Source organism: Mirounga angustirostris, unplaced genomic scaffold (genome assembly GCF_029215605.1).
Source record: "Mirounga angustirostris isolate CCGP_5_RB_7025 unplaced genomic scaffold, mMirAng1.0.hap1 SCAF_3, whole genome shotgun sequence".
Taxonomy (NCBI): Eukaryota; Metazoa; Chordata; class Mammalia; order Carnivora; family Phocidae; genus Mirounga; species Mirounga angustirostris.
The window spans coordinates 14,770,576-14,784,086 of NW_026991711.1; the positions used below are offsets into that span (position 1 = coordinate 14,770,576).

At 37.9% G+C, this 13,511-nt stretch overlaps 1 protein-coding gene across 4 annotated transcripts in view; it reads left to right on the forward strand.

The window, feature by feature from the left end:
* The window catches only part of UGGT2 (UDP-glucose glycoprotein glucosyltransferase 2), a 178,558-nt gene that overhangs the window by 79,936 nt on the left and 85,111 nt on the right, over positions 1 to 13,511 (forward strand). For all 4 annotated transcript variants that reach the window (XM_045869607.1, XM_064585944.1, XM_064585946.1 and 1 more), the window contains 3 exons: positions 5,839 to 5,958; positions 6,824 to 6,909; positions 7,467 to 7,602. In XM_045869607.1, the coding sequence (XP_045725563.1) occupies positions 5,839 to 5,958; positions 6,824 to 6,909; positions 7,467 to 7,602 (342 nt within the window). The remainder of the gene's footprint in view (positions 1 to 5,838; positions 5,959 to 6,823; positions 6,910 to 7,466; positions 7,603 to 13,511) is intronic.

Consider the following 13,511-nt stretch of genomic DNA (forward strand, 5'->3'; position numbering starts at 1 on the left):
TCCCCACTGCTCTGCTGTGAGGGCTCAGACTCTGGCCCAGCTCTTGGGCGCCTGAGGAGGCGTTCTTCTCCATTCCCGCTAAGAGTGTCGGGAAGTAATTTTTTATTGAGGTAAAAAATATATAAGATATGCTCTTTTAACCTTTTTAAGTGTATGACTTGGTGGCATTAATTACATACACAGTGTCATAAAATCATCACCATGATCCATTTTTCCAGAACCTTTTCATCATTCCAAACAGAAACTCTGTACCCATCAAGCAGTAACTCCCCACTCCCTTCTCTCAAGCTCCCTGGTAACCTCGGTTCTACTTTCTGTCCCTATGAATTTGCCTTTTCTGAGTGCCTCATAAAAGTGGAATGTTTGTCCATTTCAGCCTGGTGTATTTCATTAGGCTTACTGCTGTCAAGGTTCATCCATGTTGTAGCATGTATCAGAATTTTATTACTTTTTAAGACTAACTTAATTTTTAAAATATTTTTTTGCATACTATTAAGAGCAGTTTTGTGTCTTAATTAAATGCTTTTACTTTTCTACTTGGAAAGTGCCTGCTTTCAGTAGATAATTATTTGTGATACTTTATTCTGTAGATTCCTTTAAAAAAAATTAACTGACACAGGGCACCTGGGTGGCTCAGTCGGTTGAGCATCCTATTCTTGGTATCAGCTCAGGTCTTGATCTCAAGGTCGTGAGTTCAAGGCCATTGTTGGGCCCCACACTGGGCAAGGAGCCTACTTGAAAAAAATAAAATTAACTGCACAAAATGCAGAGCCCTGAGTTCTGAGCACTCTTTTCCCCTTGGTCTGTTAGAGCAGCAAAATTAATTCACACTTAAGATTGATTTTTGCTTCATAGCATTTGCTACCACCCAATATGATATGCATTTATTATGCATTTATTTGTTTATGTATACTCTCCTTCCAGTGGAATGTAAGCTCCACAAAAACCAGGACTTTGTTAAATATCTTCAACATCCATCAGGTCCTATCACATAGGAAGCACTCAGAAAATCTGTTGGACATCCTAATGCTAAAACAGAGCTATTCAAGAATGAAAGCAATACTTTGCTTTTAATTCTTTTTCACCCCCTGGATCTGTCCCTCCACTTTTTGTCTTTACAGAGAAAGTTGAGTCACTGAATTACATTACTTCTGACCTCTGTATTTATACCCTTCCCAAAAACAAACCTTGGCAGTTTATTTCTTAAAAGTTGCTTGCTTAACAGTTGAGTAAAAACTCAAGGGAGTCATTGGGTATTCTCCCATGCCTGGTTAACCATTCTAGGTTTCTCTGTCCCAGATATGAGAAGACACAATTTAAATTTTATATAGTTTTATTTCCTGTTTTTAGCCTTGCCATGGTACCTCAGGTTTCGCTAGTACTTAAGTCAGTAAAAACAGGCATATGATTATATGTTTGGCTCCTTTGGATTGTAATTCCTTTTCAGTCCACAGTGGTGGGGGCTTTGGTCATATTCCACCTAAATTACCCCTGCCCCTAGTTACAGTTTTCTGTTTTCTATCCTGTGATGCTCATGCTCTAGTCATATTCCCGAGGTGCTTATGATCATTTTAATTTCCTTTTCCTTAAAGTTCCCAAGTCACCCTAGCCATTTGTTATTCTCTCAAAACAGTTCTAATTCTTCATTCTTGTCACCAAGATGACAGTGATAAGATTCAAAACTAGTAAACACCAACCAGCACAGGCAGAGGAAATGAATTCTTTATCTAGGTTAAGGATGTAACTTGCTATTGACAGTGAGCCCCACAATCTATAACAGCAATTCCCCGTCCAAGCCCCATAATGATGTAAATCCGCTCACCACAGATACTGGGTTTATCCCTGGACTCATAATTTGGTTCCATTGATCTATATCTTCCCCTTATGCAAACACCACACTATTTGATTACTGTAGCTTTGGAGTAAGTTTTGAAATTTGGAATTTTGAGTCCTCCAACTTTTTTCTTTTTCAAGATTATCTTGGCAGTCCTAGGACCCTTGCCTTTCATTATGAATTGCATCATCAGCTTGTCCGTTTCTGGAAAAAAGACAGTTGGAATTTTTATTGAAATTTCATTGAATACATAGATAATTTAAGGAATATCGCTATTTTAATATATTAAGTCTTCTGATCCATGAATATGGGATGTCTTTCCATTTATTCAGATCTTCTTTATTATCTTTCAATGATGTAGCTTTTGTAGCCTTCAGTATACAAGTCTCATACTTGTTAAACCTCTTTCTAAGTATTTTATCCTTCCTGATGCTATTGTAAATAGAATTGTTTTTCTTATGTTTATTTTAGGATTTTTCAGTGCCTCTGAATTTTTTGTTGAAAACTAGGCATTTCGAATATTACAGTATGGCACTTCTGAAAGTCAGATTCTTACCTTCCCTGGGTTTATTGTTGCTGTTTGCTGTTGTTTTGATTACTTGTTTAGTGACTTCTCTGAACTAATTTTGTAAAGCCTGTATTCTTTCTTATGTGTGGCCACAGAAGTCTCTGTTACGTTCACCTAGTCATCTATTCAGTATGAGACACAGATTTACTTAAATGCCTGGACCCCAAAAGCTTCCCAGTCTTGCATAGGGGCTGTGTGTGTGTGTGGCAGATGGAGAGGGAGCAGTCCACGTCGGACCCTCAGACAGGCAGCTTGCATCCCCCTTAGCCTTCACTTGTCGCTTGCACAGAGCTTCAGAGTAAACCAGAGGAGGGAACTTGGGGCTTCTCAGTCTTCCCTGGGCTTGTGCACAGCCTTTTAGAATCCCAAGAATATGTCAGAACTTCTCAAAGCCCTGTTTCCCAAAACCTCTCATTCCCCAACCTTTCCTCACTAGATTTTGGTTGCTCTGCTTTCGTCCCAACTGTTTTCTATTGCTGCAGGCAGGAGCGACTAAAACATTTGCCCATAATTGTTTTCCACAAAATGGGGTAGCAGCTCTAACACTGTTTTGAGTTAGGCAGGATAAAGACAAGCCTTTTTAGTGGGTTTTCTAGGGAGTCACCAGACAGTTCAAACAAAAACTAAAATTCTTTCAGAATGAGGTCCATTCTGTTTTCTCCAATATTGATACTGGAATTCAGGCTGTCATTTTCAAGGCTACTGATAAGCTTGGGAGCACGAGGTGGGACTAGGATAAGTTTCACACCACATATCTCACAGTTCTGACTGAGATTCAGCCCTTTTTCTTGAGTAAATGCTCTCAAGGTTGCTGTAAGCTTTTGGTTAGTTTTCATAGTTCTTAAAATGTTGAGTTCCCCCCAATATTCTAATTGCTTACTGCTTTTGTGTCAGGGTGGAGTTTTGAAATTCCTTACTCAGCCATTTTAGCTGATGTCACTCCCTAGACAAAAGCCAAAAGATGTAAATTTCAAGTCTTTTAAGTTCTTCACTTCTCTCAGAAATTCATCCTCTAACACCATGACCCATCTTGTGTCCATTTGCTAACCTATTGTAGCTCCTTGGACAGTGAGGAAATCGTCTTATAAGTTCTAATCTATTAATGACAATATCTTTTATTCAATATCTTGGTAGCCCAGTAGATACAAAGGCCAGAGTTATGGCCAACAAAACTAATGGCCATATATCATTGGAATATCAGTGCCAGGTCTGCAAGCAGCTTTGTGAGGCCACTCTTCCAGTTATTGTTGCTGCTTCTGTAAATTTACTTGAGAGTAAAAAATGGGCAGTTCAGTCTCTGGGCCTATGCAAAGTGATTTCAGTCTTCTCTCTGAAGTCATTGCCTCTGACGTGATTAAACACTCCCCAAAACCTCATGTCTGGACCATTGTAGAGGCCACCTGATTTCTTGGGCACCACTGGTCTCCTCTCTCCTCTCCTCTGGGCCTTTCAGTGGCACTTGCTAGACCACATGCCTGTGTCATTCATCTCTCTCACCCTTCATTTTGATTTTGCATTATTTCTTTTCTTTGTGCACTTTAGTTAATATACATTCTATTGATCTGTCATCCAGTTGACTAATCATGGTCTTCCTCCATGTCCAGTCTGCAGTTAAATCTTCTTTAGAATTTCTTACAGTTCTTAATTACAGAGTTTTAAAATCTAGAATATCCCTTTGGCTCTTCGTGTGATGGATTTTTAGTTATTTTAACATTTTCCATCTATTTTTTCTTTTTAAAAAATATATATTAATCGTAGTTATTTTAAAGTCCTTGTCTAAGTCCCTTTGTATTGTCTGGTATTTCTCTTTCATTTTAATATTTGGTCCTTTTTTTTTTTTTTTTTTTGCATGGCAGTTTTTGGTAGGAGCCCGAAATTGCCTATGTAAAGTTACAGAAGCAAATGCTTCTCAGGTTTGCTGCGGCAGCCTGAGTACCAGACCTCACCTGGCTCTGCTGAGGCATGTTTCTGGGCTTTGTGGGAGCTCTTCCACTTTGTGTCTTACTCCTGGGAGCTAGCCCTGTCAGTTTCTCAAAGTACAGTGTTTGCCAAAGTCTTAACACTTCAGACTTCAACTTCTGTCTCCTTACTGTGTAGTGGTTTTGTTTTGTTTTGGTTTTTTTGGGGTTTTTTTTGGTGGTGTTGGGGCCAGGATGTTGCCATGGGTGCGTGCAGGTTCCTAGTCAGCAAATGAGAGGAATTTGTAGAGAGACGGGACTGTCTGGTTTCTTTCCTGCACTTTCCCCCTCTCCTGCATTTCCCTGCCCCTTTAACTCCTAACATTTAGGCAACCCTAATTTTGACTCCTGTCTTTCCAGCCCAATATGACTGTCACTTGCTGTTTGAATGAGTTATTCCAAGCTGCAATTTGGAAAATGTCCCTAGGGACAGAATTGAGGTGAACATGGAGCTTGTCTCCTATGCTTCCTGCCTTCAAGGATTGTAATTCCTTCACTCTTGATAATTGGTTGACCCTACCTCCATGCGTCTGAACAGTGGTTTATATGTTTTCCCCAGTTCTTAGCATTCTTTCAGGCAGGCGGCTTAGTCTAGTATAAACCGTTAGCTCTTGGTTAGAATCAGACATCCAAGGTATCATGTTTTATTTTCCTTATGTCTAAGGGTTAAAATTTGAGAAGGGAGGTGGAGGACCTGACTGCCTCCTATACTGCTGATAATTAAGATAAACACTTAATCTCTGTCAAGTGGTTTATGGAGAGTAATTTTTATAATATTTTATTTTTGATATGAAAAACATGAATAGAAGAAGTCAGTTCTGGGAGGAGGGTCAGGCTTAATCTAAAAGACCATGGGAGGGGCGCCTGGGTGGCTCAGTTGGTTAAGCGACTGCCTTCGGCTCAGGTCATGATCCTGGAGTCCCGGGATCGAGTCCCGCATCGGGCTCCCTGCTCAGCGGGGAGTCTGCTTCTCCCTCTGACCCTACCCCCTCTCATGCTCTCTCTCTCTATCTCATTCTCTCTCTCAAATAAATAAATAAAATCTTTTAAAAAAATAAATAAATAAAAAATAAAAGACCATGGGAATATAAAATTGTTGCACATAATATATTTCTTAATTTAAAGAATATTCAACTGGCTTCTTATTTTTAATCAGAAATACAGAAATCTTTGTGTATTTTTACTTTGAAAGAGTGAAAACTGGCTTTGAAAATGACTTAAGTGGAGCGCCTGGGTGGCTCAGTCAGTTGAGCGTCTGCCTTCGGCTCAGTTCTTGATCCCGGGGTCCTGGGATCGAGCCCCGCATCAGGCTCCCTGCTCAGCAGGAAGCCTGCTTCTCCCTCTCCCTCTGCCTGTAACTCTGCCTGCTTGTGCTCTCTATCTCTCTGTCAAAAAAATAAATAAAATCTTAAAAAAAAGAAAAATGACTTAAGTATTAGCTTAATATAGCGTTCACAGATTTTTGGATTCTTCTCTAGTGGATTAATGACCTAGAAAATGATGAGTTGTATGTCACATGGCCTGCAAGTTGCCAGGAGCTTCTGAAGCCCGTGTTCCCTGGAACTATACCTTCTGTAAGGCGTAATTTTCATAATTTGGTGAGTTTTATAAGACATTTTGTATACATCTTTTATAAAGGTAACAGCATTCTTTTTGGATTAGCCTGTTCTTGGTGAATAGACATCTGTGTAATACGGAGGGAAATACTTGCCTGATGCAGCAAGCTTGAGGTGGCATTGGCCAATGAGACCTCCAAAGCCAGCAATGCCACAAAGCTGCCTCTTCTTATTTAGATGTGCTTTTATAGTTCCGATGTGAAATTGATGAGTTACGTTCACATTTTCTGAAAGGAATTTGATTGAACTTTTTTCCTTCTGTGTTCTAAAGAACTAATTAAAGATTAAAGTTTAGTACATTTCAGGGGAAAATTCGTGGATATCACTTTATCATCTATGTGTATGAGTTCACTCTTATAATATTAAATAACCTGATACAACTGTGAAATGTGCAGAGAACACTTAGCTGGGGCTTTATTTTTTCTCCACAAAGAAAGTGAATATGTTATTTCCTACAGCAGTGTAGAGTAAGCAGTTATATTAATGCTATTTTTTTCAAAATTCAATTACTATCTTTTAAAAAAAAAATACAGAAAATTCAATGCACATTCAGAATAAGGTATTTCACTTGTTATTAAAAAGGTTTACTTTGTGCTGTGCTTCCAAAAAAAGGATGAGTGATCTGATATTAAATTCTATGTGTTATTCAGATGTGCAGCTTTTAGAAATCCTTCATTACCTATGAAATTCTCTTATATAGAATTCTTTAGAATTGCTGAAAATTTCTTTTAAAAAAGATTGCACCTTGAATTTCATACTTTTAGTGACAGAAACTAAACTAAACTTGAATTTCATGAAAATTCCAAAACGTTAAAATAGTGATTATAAACTATCTACTTTCTTTTAGGTTCTGTTTATTGATCCTGCTCAAGAATATACCTTGGATTTTATAAAACTTGCTGAACTTTTCTATTATCATAAAATTCCTCTTAGGTAATTGTCAATTTATAACATTAAACAGCTAAAGGAAATCCAGTGATGTTCATGTTGTGCCATAGAGTATTGCACGGAGTATTCATGTGAAATTCAAAGCAGTGGTGGGTGGTCTTTAGCGCCTGACACAACATGGTTGTGCTGTGAAACATCATTTACCTTTATGGTAGACTCTGTTAGTCAAAGCTGCTTAGTAATCTCGTTAACCCTGTTCATTTCCTGAGAGAATGATCTGATCACTTTGGGTGCTTAAAGCTGGATCCATTTCCCTGAGGTTGCGTTAAGAGTATACTTTCCCTTTATTTTTCTGGAAAAACATGGTCATTTGATAATATCACCACCAGAGAGAGTTTGACAGTTTGGAGGAATCCATTAGACAGACGGATGTTGGTGACTAGACATTACAAATCAAACCATTTCAAATATAATACTCCCTCTTCCCCCCCTATTAACACATTCTATCCATCTAGATGTTATAGGCTAGTAATGTTGAAAAATCGTGTTGGTTGTGATCCAAGGGGTAGTTGTGACATTCCTTATTCACCTTCTTTTCCCAGAATTGGTTTTGTGTTCATTGTTAACACAGATGATGAAGTTGATGGAGCAGATGACGTTGGCGTTGCTCTTTGGCGAGCTTTCAAGTATATTGCAGAAGAACGTGATGTATCACAAGCGTTTATTTCCATAGTACAAGTGAGTGCACTAGGTATAATTTCTTTAGACTGTACAGTGGGTTTTTCTGCATTATTACTGTAATTATCATTTATTATTTTTATCTTTCAAAGTTTATAAAAAACAATCATGGAGATTAATACAGACGATGAATTTGATTCTCGCAACTCCCAGTTGAAATACATAATGTTGTCCCCACTTTATAAATTAGGCAACTGACACTCTGCCAAAATAGGTGAATTTGCTTGAGTTCCTCCAGCTGCTAATAGAATTTAAATTGTATATATAAGTTTAGAGGAAAACATACTCAGAGAAAATGATGAGTCAGGGAAGAATTCCTGAACCAGGTCTTGAAAAAAATCATGAATAAAAAAGATTACTGCAAACTTAAATATTGTAAATGACAAGGTATGCAGACCCTTCCTAGAGAATTTCAAAGGAGAAGGAGATCACTTCATGACCGCAAATTAGGTGGAAATAGCAGGATGCGTACTGAATTTGACAAAGAGATTGTATAAAAAAAAAGTTAGAAATTGGCAAGAACTTAAAGAACAATAAGAAATGGGAAGATTATCTCATAATTGAGGTTTTGAAACTATTACGGCCCATTGTGGAAACAGATGTTTTGAAGAACTGTATTATTATTAAGAAAGTCAGACCATAGCTTAAAAACTAGCTTTGGGGGCTCCTGGGTGGCTCAGTCGGTTAAGCAACTGCCTTCGGCTCAGGTCATGATCCCAGGGTCCTGGGATCGAGCCCCACATCGGGCTCCCTGCTCAGCGGGAAGCCTGCTTCTCCCTCTCCCACTCCCCCTGCTTGTGTTCCCTCTCTCTGTGTGTCTCTCTCTGTCAAATAAATTAATTTTAAAAATTAAAAAAAAAAAAAAAACTAGCTTTTGTTCATTTTAAAATTCATTGGTCTTTTCGCTTTCACCCACTATTATAACAAGGAATGGTTCTTCAAAGTGAGAGTGTGAAATTACAAAAGCCCTGTATACTCCCTGCCCTGCTTCCATAGCTCCTGGGAAGACCACTGAATACCTCATGAACTCAGTGTCCTGCCACACAGAAACTACCAGAGCCTCAGTGACTTGGGGATACACTTTGTTCTGTAAAATAGTGCTGTGGATTACGTGTCAATTTTGTATCTCAGGCTATTACTTTTATTAACTGATTGGTGTAAGAATTTATAAGGGACTTAGACTGACATAGCTTTTATTGAAGTCTGGCCACCTTATCGTGAAAGGATCAGTATGATAGTCAAAACTAAGAAACTTGAAGACCTTTTGAAATTCTCCTTACCTAAGTTATCTTAATTCTCTCTATTGACTCTCTATTCTGGAAGCGCTTTGTATCAGACATAAATTTGCATGTGAATTCGTACTTCGCAATCACTGGCCTTTTGAATTATCTACTGTGATGTTCAGCATAATACTGTAATATCTTGGAAGACCAAATTGTACTTGAAACCATAGGTTTCCATACAACGCAGCATGAAAAGTATTAAATATGTGCTATAGCCTACAAGTTGTACTAAGCAATTAGAGGAAAAAGAGGGAAAAATGTGTGAGGAAGGAATATTTATAGCATACTAGAATCCACCAGGGTCTGAAGTGTGCAAATGTTGGTGGTTATTCAGACTATGTATGCTTCAACCCTAAAATTTTTGTAACCCATAGAAAACCAAAACATGATTGAGCTAACATCCTATTGGGAATGTATTGTATTGTATCCTTCAGATGACTTAGCTTCACTAATTTAGAATAATTTGAGCAAAATCTAGTCTTTTACTAAAATATGTGAATTATAAAATCTCTTTAATATTTTTTCATTACTTTCAATGAGCAAATTATTTTATCTAAGTTAGGTAATTTGAAAATATGGTGTCAGGAGAAAGAAGAATGTAGAAGGTCAAAATTATATGAAAATTTTTGACATGTGATGGAGAATTATGATAGAGTAAGTACAGTATTTATATGGTAAAACAATCAGACTATGTATCTCAGCTCTTCAGAGTGGCTATGCAAATTTACTAATTTAATTTTCTCTTCCTACCTTGCAAGATTAAGATTAAAAAAAATGTTGGGTGCCTGGGTGGCTCAATCATTAAGCATCTGCCTTCAGCTCAGGTCATGATGCCAGGGTCCTGGGATCGAGCCCCACTTCAGGCTCCCTGTTCAGCAGGGGGGCCTGCTTCTCCCTCTCCATTCCCCCTGCTTGTGTTCCCTCTCTCGCTGTCTCTCTCTCTCTCTGTCAAATAAATAAAATCTTTTTAAAAAAAAGATTTAAAAAAATGTATGTCATGTACTTGATGAATATTTGTTGAATGCATGTTTGAGAATGCAGAAGTACTTTAAGCCTTCAACATTTGTTTATGATGGGGTAATTGACAACAGATGAACCATCTCACAGTAAGCAAGTATAAAACTGGACAAAATACATGAAAGAAGTCGGTTTTCAGAAGCTGAACAAGAGCTAACACAAACTATTATCCTTGCAAAAAGATTGAAATAAAAATATTCACAGGTAGAGATGGAGAGAATTCTTGCTGCGTCAAAAGAAATACTAAAGGAAATCCTTCAGGCTAAGAGGAAGCGACACCAGATGGTAACGCACATTCACAGGAAGAAATGAAATGGTAGCTGTAAATAAAATGTAAATATATGGGTACATACAAAAAAAAAAAAGAATATATTCTATTGCGTTTAAATTGCACAAGTTTGAAGAAAACAGATTTTAACATAGATATAATACATATGACAATAATTGTACAAAGGAACAGGGGATTAAAATAAATCTATTTTGGAACTTAAAATTCAATATTTTGTCAACATAAAGTTAGGATTAGGAGGGAGTAGATTGTAGTAAATTGGCACAACTGGATATCCACAAGCAAAATGATGAAACTGGATCCCTATCTTATACCATACACAAAGGTCAACTCAAAATGGATTAAAAAGTTGAAGATAAGACCTGAAACTGTTGCCTGAAAGAAAACAGGGGGTAAGCTCCTTGACATTGATCTTAGTGATGATTTTTTTTGGATTTGACAACAAAATCAAAGGCAACAAAAGCAAAAATGAGATTTATATCAAAATAAAATGTGTCTGCACAGTAAAGGAAACCATCAATGCAACGAAATGGCAAATGTGGAACAGGAGAAAATATTTGCAAACTACCTATCCAGTAAGGAGTTAATGTCCAAAATACACAAGGAATACATATAACTCAATAGCAAAAAAAAAAAAAACCCAATTAAAAAATGGGCAATAGATCTGAATGGACATTTTTCCAAAGAAGACATACAGATGACCAGCAGGTATATGAAAAGGTACTCAACTTGATTAATCATCAGGGAAATGCAAATCAAAACCCACAGTGAGCTGTCACCTCACACCTGTAGGGGGTTGTGTTACCAGACAAATAAGATGACAAATGGTGGCACGATGCAGAGAAAAGGGAACCCTCTGAGAATATAACTGGTACAGCCATTATGGAAACAGTCTGGAGCTTCCTCAAGAAATTTAAAATAGGATGATAGTATGAACCAGCAACCCACTTCACCTGTTTCCAAAGGAAATGAAATAAATGAAACCAGTATCTCAAAGAGTTAGCTGTACTCCCATGTTTGTTGCAGCATTATTCACAATCACCAAGGTATGGAAATGACTTTGTATCCATCAGTGGGTGGATGGACAAAGAAAATGTGTGGTATATATGTATACAAAGCTCAGAATATCATTCAGCCTTTAAAAAGAAGGAAATCCTGCCATTTGTGACAACATGGATGAACCTGGAAAGCATTAGGCGAAGTGAAATATATCAAAGAAAGATGAATACTGTATAATATCGTGTATGTGGAATCTAAAAAAGCTGAACCCTTAGAGAGTAGAAAAGTGATTGGTCCGGGGGTGGGCAAAATGGGGAAATGTTGGTCAGAGATACAGACTTCCAATTATGAGAGGAATAAGTTGGGGCACCTGGGTGCCTCAGTTGTTAAGTGTCTGCCTTCGGCTCAGGTCATGATCCCTGGTCCCGGGATCGAGCCCCACATCGAACTCCCTGCTCAGCGGGAAGCCTGCTTCTCCCTCTCCCACTCCCCCTGCTTGTGTTCCCTCTCTCGCTGTGTCTCTCTCTGTCAAATAAATAAATAAAATCTTAAAAAAAAAAGCAAGCTCTGGAGATCTCATGTACAGCATGGTGACTGTGGTTGATAATGCTGTACTGTATAATTGAAATTTGCTAAGAGTAGAATTTTAATGTTCTCACCAAAAAAGAAAAATATGTGTGAGGTGCTGTATATATTAGTTATTTCGATGGTGGGAGTCCCCTCACGCGGTGTGCATTTATCAAGCCATCATGTTGTACACTTTAAATGTATTGCTGTGTTATTTGTCAGTTATGCCTTAATGAAGCTAAAAAAGGGAAAAATAAATAAAATTTATATGAAGAAGTAAAGACCCCAGGTTGCTATTTTTGCTTACCAAGTTATATAACAGTTTTAAAATTTGTAAAATGTATAAGAAGATTGAATCATTATATATCTAAGTGGCTTATGCTAGACATTCTAGCTGCCTGAGATAGCTTAAGAATATCTACTATTTGAAAATGACTAATTTGTAAGATGACTAATATCAGTAACTTTTCATATATAATTTTTGCCTTATTCAAAATCACATTTTTTCTAATCCTTATTTTTTACAGAAGGCTAAAATTTTTGCTTTTTGTTTTTTTAGTTACTAAGATCATAGCATGCTCGGCTTGATTATGAGGAGGAAACTTGCCTATAAATTGAGAAGCTTGTAAAATTAAACTGTGGGACCTAATTATAGGACTGAGGCTTTTCTTCAAGGAATAGGTCACTAGGTTTACAGTGAGAAAAGGAAAAGGTTATCATGAGGAATAGTGTGGGGCTTCCGTCAGGCCGCATATGAGGACTGTCTCTGGCAATAATGACTTAAGTGAATTGGGACTCAACATTTTTTTTAAGACTTAATTGACATTTGCGAGAGAGAGAGAGAGAGAGAGAGTGTGTGTGTGTGTGTGTGTGCGTGCGTGAGCGCAAGCAGAGGGAGAGGGAGAAGCAGGCTCCCCGCTGAGCAGGGAGTCCCCCTTGGGGCTCAATCCCAGGACCTTGGGATCATGACCTGAGCCAGAGGCAGACATTTAACAAACTGAGCTACCCAGGCGTCTTCAAAATAACATTCTTAACTGATGCAGGTTTCCCCCGCTTCTGAGTAGAGCATTCCCTTGAAACCTCTGTAATAAGCCCAAATGGTGTAAAACAGCAGTAATCATCAGTTGATATGGAAAAATTTTTTAGCATTTTCCAGAACCAAAAAATAACCTTTTTTAGGCTTTTCTGACATCTTAGGACACATCTTGCTAATGATATGCACAGAATAAATTGAAAGAAAGCACAGATGCTCACAGACATGGTTCAAACTCTGGATCCCGAGTTGTAGTTCCTGGGGAAGGAGCATGGCGGGGCCAATCACACTGCAAAACAAACACTAAATGTTATTTTCACTTTCTACCATTTTTCATAAAAATGAAAATCCTCTTTGGATTTCTTTTGGTTAGTGAAAACAGATGCTGATGTCACTCTCTTAAAAGAAAAGTAGCCTAACATGATCTTTTGAGAAGTGAGAGACACCTGTATATCAAAATGGTACTTGATGGTGTTTGTAAGTACAAGTTTCTTCTGCTTGGGAAGTTTTCCCCCAGAATGCCTTAATGCTAACTCAGTGTTCATATTTATGTCTCAGCTGAGTCATTTGCTCGGAGATGCCTTCTCTCTCGATGCAGAGCTGTCCCTTACCCCATGCCTAGCAGAGAGCCTGGGGCATAATAGAGGGTCTATAATGAAGGAGAAATGAAGCAAGAAAATAAAGGAGCTACAGTTTACATCATGCCACTGTGCTTACAACA